This window comes from Solanum lycopersicum, chromosome 3, assembly GCF_036512215.1.
Source record: "Solanum lycopersicum chromosome 3, SLM_r2.1".
Classification (NCBI taxonomy): domain Eukaryota; kingdom Viridiplantae; phylum Streptophyta; class Magnoliopsida; order Solanales; family Solanaceae; genus Solanum; species Solanum lycopersicum.
The window spans coordinates 43,576,140-43,586,268 of record NC_090802.1 but is presented as its reverse complement, the minus strand read 5'-3'; the positions used below and the strand labels follow the sequence as shown (position 1 = coordinate 43,586,268).

Sequence of the window (10,129 nt, the reverse complement as noted above, 5' to 3'; positions counted from 1 at the left end):
AACCTTGTGTAATCGTAGGCATTCTAGACACATTAAGATTTACTTAGCACATCCATTTTAGGGTTATTACATTATCCCCCCTTAGGAACTTTCGTCCCCGAATGACACTACTATCTATCTAGCGTAATGCCAGTCAGATCATAACATAGTTACTATAGAGAATCAAGCAATAGCAACAAAGAATAGAGAGATAAGGAAACTTAGACTTAAGAGTAGGAAGTATAACCTTAAAGGCTGAAAAGATGAGGGTAGCGGGATCTCATATCGACCTCTTCCTCCCACGTAGCATCCTCAACAAGATGATTCCTCCACAATACCTTTACTATGGCAACCTTCTTGTTCCTTATCCGCTTGATCTGTCTATCTAAAATCTCAACAGGTACTTTCTCATAGGACAAGTCTTCCTCGACTCCCAAACCTTCAACAGGTAGAATCGATGCAGGATCACCTAGGCACTTCTTTAACGTAGAGACATGAAAGACTGGATGAATAGAAGCTAGCTCCATTGGCAATGCCAACTCATAGGCCCCTCACCCACAAGCTGTAAGATCTCGTATGGCCCAACATATCTCGGATAGACTTGGTCACCAACATCAAACTCTAAGGGCCATTTTCTGTTGTCTGCATAAGACTTCTGCCAACTGTAAGTAGTAGCCAACCTGTCCCTAATCACTCTAACCTTCTTTAAGTCCTCATGAATGATCTCTGGACCCAAAATGGATGACTCTCCAACCTCAAACAACCCAACTGGAGACCTACACCTTCTACCGTACAGCGCCTCAAAAGCTTGCCATGCCAATGCTAGAGTGATTAGTATTATCATATTAGAACTCTATCAAGGGCAGATGGTCGTCCTAGATACCTTTGAAGTCAATAACACACGCCCTCAACATATCCTCCAATGTCTTAATGGTGCGCTGTGCCTGCCCATCAGTTTTAGGATGAAAGGCAGTACTAAGCTTTACCTGCGTGCCTAAGTTCTCTTGGAAGGATCTCCAGAAATGTGAAGTGAGCTGAGCCTATCAGAAATGATAGACAAAGGAATCCCATGGCATCTCACAATCTCATCAATGTAGAGTCTTGCATAATACTAGGCTCTGTAAGTAGACTTCACAGGGATTAAGTGGCAAGACTTAGTCATCCTGTCCACAATAACCTATATGGAATCTTGCTGTCTCCTAGTCATCGGAAGACTAACCACGAAGTCCATATTAATGGCCTCTCACTTCCACGTCGGAACCTCAATTATCAGTGTAAGAGCACCATGCTTAAGATGTTCTGCCTTAACCGGTTGACAATTAGGACATTTGGCCACATATTCTGCAATGTCCTTCTTCATTCCATCCCAACAATAGATCTGCTTAATATCATGATACATCTTGGTGGAACCTGGATGTATGAAATATCTGGAACCATGGGCCTCTACAATGATCCTGGTCCGCAAATCATCCACATCTGGTACACAGAGCCTTTCCTAGTACCTGAGTATGCTGTCATCTCCCAAAGCAAAAGACTCATTCATCTTATCCAACACGGTGTCCTTCAGCTCCATCAACACAGGACAGAGATGTTGACCCTCCTTGACTTCAACTAATAAGGATGATTTAGAACTAGGATGAACAGAAACACCCCCACTAGTAGATTCAACTAACCGCACACCCAGTCTGGCCAGTCTGTGTATATCTTTCACCAACTCTTTCTTCTCATCCTCAACATGGGATGTATACTTTCCATGCTCATCCTACTCAAAGCATCAACTACAACATTAGCCTTACCTGGATGGCAGTGGACATTCATGTCATAGTTCATCAACAGCTCCAACCACCTCCGTTGACGTAGATTCAACTCCTTTTGTTTGAATATGTACTAGAGACTTTTGTGGACTGTGAGCGCATCCACATGCACCCATACAAGTAGTGCCTCCACAATTTCAGTGCAAACACAAGAGCTGCCAACTCCAGGTCATGAGTGATAATTCTTTTCATGAACCTTGAGCTGTCTGGACACATAATCTATTACCTTACCACCCTGCATAAGAACACAACCCAAACCAACCCTAGATTCATCATAATAAACAGTGTAATTCACCCCACACTTAGGCAAAGTAAGCACCGGGGCTGATGTGAGTCTTTCCTTGAGCTCCTGGAAACTCTTTTCACTAGTCTCCATCCATTCAAACTTAGACTTCTTCTTAGTCAAAGATGTCAATGAGGATGCAATGGAAGAAAAACCCTCCACGAACTTGTGGTAGTAACAAGCCAATCCCAAAAATCTACGGAGATCAGTGGGGGTAAGAGGTTTTGGCCAGTTCTTAACAACCTCAGTCTTTCTGGTGGATCTACCTCCACACCTTTGTCGGATACAACATGACCCAAAAAAGTCACTGATCTAAACCAGAATTTACACTTGCTGAATTTGACATATAACTGATGTTGTCTAAGAACCTGCAAGGTTAGTCTCAAATGATGTTCATGCTCGTCCTTGGTCTTAGAGTATATGAGAATGTCATCAATGAATACTATGACGAAAGTGTCAAGGTATTCACGGAAGACCCTGTTCATGAGATCCATAAATACAACAGGTGCATTCGTGAGACCAAATGATATAACTAGGAACTCATAGTGACCATAATGGGTATGAAAGGCTGTCTTTGGGAAGTAGATACTTATTCTTGATAGTGACTTTGTTGAGCTAATGATAATCGATACACATTGTAAGGGTTCCATCTTTTTTATTTTTCAGAAATAACACTGGAGCGCCCAATATGCTCGGCTGAATGAAACCCTTATCAATGAGATCTTTTAATTGCATCTTCAACTCTTTGAGTTCAGATGGAACCATTCTATAAGGAGGAATTGAAATTGGTTTTGTATCGGGTTCTAAGTCGATACCAAAGTCAATCTCTCAAGGAGAGGAACTCCAGGGAAATCATTAGGAAATACATCTTGGAACTCATTCACTACAGGCACTAAGTCTTTGGAAAGAATGTCATGATGTAAATCATTAACACTCACAAGATGACATAATAATCCATTGGACATCATTTTATTGGCCTTAAGGTGTGAAATAAAGGGATTAGGACGACTCGAGTTGTACCCCTCCCAGACTAGCTCTTTTTTATTAGGGAAATGAAATCTCACAACCCTACTACGACATCCATACAAGTATAACAACTATGAAGCCATTCGATGCCAATAATAACATCAAAATCATGCATTGGTAACTTAACCAAGTCTACTCACATAGTCTTACCACTTACAACTATTGGGCAATACTTGTATACTCTATCAGTTCTTACATTTTCTCTTAAAGGTGTACTAACCACTATAGAATCATGTAAAACATCATGCAATATCTCAAAAGTGAGAATAAGTAAAGGAGTTACAAAGGAAAGCATAGACCCTAGATTAAGTAAGGCATAAACAGGAGTTGAGAATACTTGCACCATACCTGTGACCATATCAGCGAACTTCTCCTCCTCCTCCCTTCCCTTAAGGGCGTAGAACCTGTTCCTCTTTGGTGGCTCGGCTGCTGCTGCATCCTGTGGATTAGGTCTAGGCTGGGCATTACCTTTACCCCGACCCCTATTCTGTGGGCAGTCGTTAACCATGTGTCCACTCTTACCACAACCTAAACAGGCATTAGTTCCCTCTCTGCACTCTCCATTGTGAGCACGACCACACTTGGCACAATTCTTTCTGGGATGCTGCATATCACCTCCATTGCCCTTCTTGGGCTCGGGTCTTCCTCCTCTAGGTGATGTGTTCCTCTGAAAGTTAGAGTTCCCAGAACTCTGTTGCCCCTTTTTGAATTTGGGCTGCTCACGGATCCTGTTGCCCCCATTTCTAGGACCTTCCTGTTCATGAGGCTTAGGCCTCCTAGTATCACGGACACCCCTCTTTTTCCGGCTTTCCTCTACTTGCTGGACATGCACCATCAACCTGGAGAGGTCCATGTTATGATGGAGCATCGCAAATCGACACTCATCCTCTAGTTCTCCGGTGATTCCTGTGAGGAACCTGCTCATCTCATCTTTGCTGTTAGATACAAGGGAAGTAGCATACCTTGACAGTTTAACGAACTTCAGGGAATACTCACTGACTGTCATAGATTCCTGTTTAAGGTTGATGAACTCCTCAACCTTGGCCTCCCTCATCTCTATAGGAAAGAATCTCTCAAGAAAGGCTATCTTAAACAGCTTCAAAGTGACCAGAACTCCGCCCAAAGCTCGCCTATCTTGCCACATCTTGCACAAAGTCAGTGCAACATCCTTGAGCTTATAGGAAGCCAACTCTACTTTCTCGGTATTTGTGGCTCCCATATCTACCAAAACCTTATGCACCTCATCCACCAAACTCCTAGGGATCTAACAAAGTGTTAGACCCTATGAAAATAGGAGGATTCATCCTCGTGAAGTCTCTCAACCTGTCAGCCCATCTACGAACCGGTGGGTTCTCCCTCTGAACATTTTTCCGGTTGACCTGGTTCATGGACTGAGCATGCATAGCGATGTCCTTTAACATGTGGGCTAGATATGCCCGCACCTCCACATCAGTCAACCAAGTAGGGTTAACCATCATAGCTACTCCTTCAGATGGAGCCTGGGGTGGAACCTGATTGTCCCCAGTAGCTGCTCCTCCTCTCCTATGACAAATGGTTCTCCTAGTATTCAATCTCTGAAAACAACAGGGATTGATGTTATACAAGCTCATAACATCACAAAAGAAGAAGGGATTTTCCAATGCATTATGTAGTCTCTAATCCAGGATAGTGGTGCACTTCACTACCATGACATAGAAACTACTCAATGTGGTTTATGTGAACTCATTATTCTCGGAATTTAACCTAGGGATCTAATACCAACTTTTTCACGATCAAAATTTAGACCCCAAACGAGACCGGCATCGTTGACCTCTCATAGGTCGAAGACAAGCTTGCATACGTCATCCTTACTTCAGGTAGGTTAATTTTAGCGGAAAATTTGAATATTTTTGCTTTCTCAATTTATGTGAAACACATTATACTTAACATCATAGGCATTCACAAATCAACCATCTAATAAAGAGATAATCAAATGAAAGAATCAGTTCATAATTTGACTAAACATATTTTTGACAAACGACTGTTTACATCCCTAATCTGTCGAAATAGGGCGAAACGTCGCAACAACTCGAAAAATAATTAATTGATTCAATTTTTAACAAAGTTTTTTAAAAAAATAATCAAGTCTTAAAAAAGAGTCGCCACCTAATTTTAGGAAAAAACTAGGAAACCATTAAATGATTTACGAAACCAGTTCGATTCTAGGTAAGGGGTTTAAATTATTCCGAAGGGAAGGGGTTAGGCACCCTTCGGAATCCACAAATGTGGTTCCTGACTGAATTCATTTTTTTTCAAATTGAGGAAAGATATAAAATAAACACATATAATAAACACACAATATACACAATAAAGCAATAATTATTGGCCTAAAGTTTGCCTAGCGTCAATATTCACAAAATAATGAATGAAATACAATTCGAACTTTTCGAATAATTTCAAGGAGAAGAACCTCCGGGTACCTGTAAAGACACTTAGTAAAAGAGTTAGTTTCAAAATAATATAAATAAAAATAAATAACTCAAATAATAACTAAAATAAAAATCCGTCTTATTAACATGGGAGGCCTTGGAAATCGACGGTTATTTCTTCATCGGCCATTTCAACATATAAAATATATAAACTTGAATTAACATTCCGTCTTTTTAAAATGGGGAGGCCTCTAAACCCGACGGATAGATTTTTCATCGGCCCAATTTAACAAAACAAATAATATGAACTTAACTAATTTTCCGTCTTTTTAAATGGGAAGGCCTCCAAAACCGACGGAGAGTTTTCTCATTGGCCCCTTCAACATGTAAAATATATAAAATAAACATCAACAAAACATAACAAACTTATTCCAAGAAAATATGGAAAACAACAACCAAACTAAAATAACATAATTAGAAATGGAAACAACAATAACATAATATATATAAAAATTAAAAATAACATTAAAGTAGAATAATAATAAAACCCTAAAAAGTTAAGATAGCAAATAGTTGACTAACAATTTTAAAATAATAGTAATAATAAATAAATAAACATCGAACCATAAAATAATGCTAATATTAAAACTACAATAAACACAAATATTAATTGACTTTTAGAACTACATTAAACTAAAAAAACAAAACAAGCTACATATAATAAACAGAAAACATAAAAGAGCTAGGAATTAAATAAAACAAGGCTAAGAAAATTTTTTTACCTGGTTCTGGACAGCAAATCGGAACTCCGAGTTTGAAAGAGACGACTCCACCTCCTTAACTCGAAAAACCACAAAAACACTTTAAAATTTTTGAACTATGGGAACCAAGAATTCTCAAAATTTTATGAGTATTCTTTTGTTTTTTCCCTCCAAATCCTCTCCTAAAAATAGTGAATGAAGTGGGCTTATATATAAACCCAAAAATCCTCAAAAAGGATGAAATACCGATGTGAGACTATTGCAAAATTGAAAATTGTTTGAGAGACAATGTGGGAAAGGCATTTTTTTTTGTATTTGACTCAAAATGTATGAATTTTAAAATCATCGGACAAAAATTTGATATTAAATAAACAAAGCTTCAAAATCACGATTTTTTAAAATGTTAGGCCAAAATTGGGTGTTAACAGTTGTCCCTTTCGTTGTGTATGATTGATGAAAGAAATCGTGGACAACGAAAATTGACAAACCCAATTTTGACCGAACACATGACCTTTGTAGAGAAGTGCGGTTGCATTTGGTTGAAGTCAATCCCAAACCTGTCTCCAAAAGGTTCCATGATGTGTTGCGTTCTTGTTGAAGTAGTTTGCACCTGTTTTTCTTTTTGTTTTTTTAAATTTTTTTTTTGATTTTTTTGTTTGAAGGAATTCATTCTTTCAAATGCTCTTGATAAAGATTGAGATAAAACTCGTCAACTTAAAATGCAATTTAAGTGGAAGACAGTGTCTTCCACCGTGTCGACACTCAATTTCTCTCCTCGGCATTAACGTCAGTTGACGTTGAGGGATAAATATTTCCTTTGAGATGCACGATTCTTTTTCTGGCAGTGCATGATTGCATGCAGGGCATGAATATTTTCCCGCGATGTTCAAATTTTGCGAGGGATGAAATCTTCTCGCGATGCATAAAATTTTGCGAGGGATGAGATATTCTCGCAGTGCATAAAATCCGCAAGGTATAAAATCTTCTTGCGATATGTAAACTTTTGCGAGGAATTGAATCTTCTCGCGATGCATGAAATTTTGCGAGGGATGAAATCTTCTCACGATGCATGGATATTAATCCGTGATGCATGAATATTAACTCATAATGCATGAATATTAACTAGTGATGCATGAATTAACTCGCTATGCATGAATCGACTCTCGATGCATGAATTGACTTTCGATGTATGAATATTAACTAGTGATGCATGAATTGACTCTCGATGCATGAATATTAACTCTCGATGCATGAATTAACTCTCGATGCATGAATATTAACTCTCGATGCATGAATTAACTAGTGATGCATGAATTTTCTGCGAGGTATGAAATCTTCTCGCGATGCACGAAATTTTCTGCGAGGTATGGAATCTTCTCGCGGTGCATGAATTTTCTGCGAGGTACGGAATCTTCTCGTGATGCATGAATTTTCTGCGACGTATGAAATCTTCTCGCGATGCATGAATTTTCTGCGAGGTATGAAATCTTCTCGCTATGCATGAATTTTCTGCGAGGTATGGAATCTTCTCGCGATGCATGAATTAACTAGTGATGCATGAATTCCGCAAGGTATGAAATCTTCTTGCAATGCATACATTTCTGCGAGGTATGAAATCTTCTCGCGATGCATGAATATTAACTCTCGATGCATGAATATTAACTCGCAATGCATGAATTTTCTGCGAGGTATGAAATCTTCTCGCGGTGCATGGATTTTTTGCGATGTACGGAATCTTCTTGCGATGCATGAATTTTTTGCGAGGTATGAAATCTTCTCGCGATGCATGAATTTTCTGCGAGGTATGAAATCTTCTCGCTATGCATAAATTTTCTGCGAGGTATGGAATCTTCTCGCGATGCGTGAATTAACTACGAGGTATGAGATTTCTCGCGATGCATGAATATTAATTCGCGATGCATGAATATTAACTCGCAATGCATGAATTAACTCGCGATACATGAATATTAACTAGTGATGCATGAATTGACTCTCGATGCATGAATATTAACTCGCAATGCATGAATTAACTCTCGATACATGAATTAACTAGTGATGCATGAATTTTCTGCGAGGTATGGAATCTTCTCGTGATGTATGAATATTAACTCTCGATGCATGAATTAACTAGTGATGCATGAATTCTGCAAGGTTTGAAATCTTCTTGCGATGCATACATTTCTGCGAGGTATGAAATCTTCTTGCGATGCATAAATATTAACTCTCGATGCATGAATATTAACTCGCAATGCATGAATTAACTCGCGATGCATGAATATTAACTAGTGATGCATGAATTGACTCTCGATGCATGAATATTAACTCGCAATGCATGAATTGACTCTCGATGCATGAATATTAACTCGCAATGCATGAATATTAACTCGTGATGCATGAATTGACTCTCAATGCATGAATATCAACTAGGGATGCATGAATTGACTCTCAATGCATGAATTAACTTGTGATGCATGCTCTTTGTAGTTGTTATCAAGCTTCTGGCAATACTTATCAGAATTTTGAGGTGTTCCTCAAAATTCTGTCGCAGTTAGAACTTTGGCACATCTCAAAATGATCTTCAATCTTGACTTGTTGACTATCTGTATTGTGAATTTTTGAAATATCTTCAAAAATTCTGTCGCAGTTTTTATTGTAATGAGAAGTAATAATCACACTGGGTATATGACCTTGCCATCGTGGCGCCTATATATCCTGTCGAGGCAGGAATCAAGTCAAATGTAATTCCAATCTTGTGGACGATGAGTGCTGCAAAGAATCTGAAAGATTATCAGTAGAAAATGCACAATATGAACATGATGGAATATGCAAATGGTATTCCTTGCTATATTCAAAGCCTAAAACAAGACATATCACATTTTGGGTATGGACAACCCAATGAAGTAAAATAGGCGTCTCACACATATAAGATTAACTTAATGACACCTTTTATAATGAACAACTCAAAAGACAATTTTTTTTTCAAAAATAAAAGAAGTATGAGGAGATAATCAAATCTTCACCACGATTGGTACCAACAGTTGGGATTGCAGGTAAATCTCCTATTCTTTCTTTCCTTTTTTTACAGATTGAATTAAGGTAATTCCTACAGCTTCAAGTGGTACCTCAAATATACTTAAGGATTGACAAGATTCATTTATCTTGTTTCAAACAAAGGTTTTGAATTTTATCAATCCTCATGTTTCAAGTGCACTCACGACAAAGGATAGTCCTATTTCACACATATTTGAAACATTTGATTATAGGACATTTTCAAAATGCACTCACACTCACAAGAATGTTCAATGCACACAACTATGATACCATGTGCTTGACCCTTATGTAGATCTCCACTAATGTGAGAACATTTGGAATGAGATCATGTAGGGCTTGTCATTGGTTTGTAATGTAGGCTTAGGGATGGCTAGGATATTTATTTGAAGTAAAAGTGACTGAATTCCTCCTTGAGCGTCACACAGAATTTGTGCTCTTAATGATTGGTACGCGTTTGGCGTCAGAACTTCTTCATTATTCTCTGCCCTCTCAAATTCTTTTGAATTCTCATTTTTAACGCTTTTCCCTTCCTTTTTTTTTCTTCTGAGCATTTATTTTTTTGAGCTTTTTTCCTCTTCTTTTTTTTTCCTTCTTTTGAGTCCTTACTCCTTGGAGCTTTTCTTTTATTCACTTCTTCATTATAATAATTTTCCTTTTTGTTGGAATATTTTCCTTCCAACCTTTCACTGGTCCTGTAAAGAAATTTTTTTGCCTTTCTTTATTTCTTCCACTTTTTTTTCTCTTTTTCTCTAGAGTCTTTGCTTCCTTGATTTTGAGAGACTCAATATCTTTGCTTTTTGAAATTTC

General features: G+C 38.2%; 1 protein-coding gene across 1 annotated transcript; it reads right to left on the bottom strand.

Moving 5' to 3' along the window:
* Positions 1-227: 227 nt before the first annotated feature.
* LOC138347586 (uncharacterized) lies at positions 228-4,321 on the bottom strand. The gene is made up of 8 exons (XM_069295884.1): positions 3,451-4,321; positions 2,892-2,974; positions 2,020-2,388; positions 1,482-1,741; positions 1,241-1,433; positions 863-1,019; positions 535-801; positions 228-418 (listed from the first exon to the last, which is right to left on the bottom strand). The coding sequence occupies exons 1-8, from the start codon at positions 4,319-4,321 to the stop codon at positions 228-230; spliced, it is 2,391 nt and encodes a 796-aa protein (XP_069151985.1).
* Between the last annotated feature and the right edge of the window lie 5,808 nt (positions 4,322-10,129).

Excerpts from the sequence above, each read along its gene's own strand:
- LOC138347586 (XM_069295884.1), bottom strand. The coding sequence starts at position 4,321 with ATGGGAGCCACAAATACCGAGAAAGTAGAGTTGGCTTCCTATAAGCTC. Across the intron at positions 1,434-1,481 it reads GGAGATGACAGCATACTCAG|GATCATTGTAGAGGCCCATG; the intron begins GTACTAGGAAAG and ends TTTGCGGACCAG. Across the intron at positions 419-534 it reads CGAGATCTTACAGCTTGTGG|GTTTGGGAGTCGAGGAAGAC; the intron begins GTGAGGGGCCTA and ends TACCTGTTGAAG.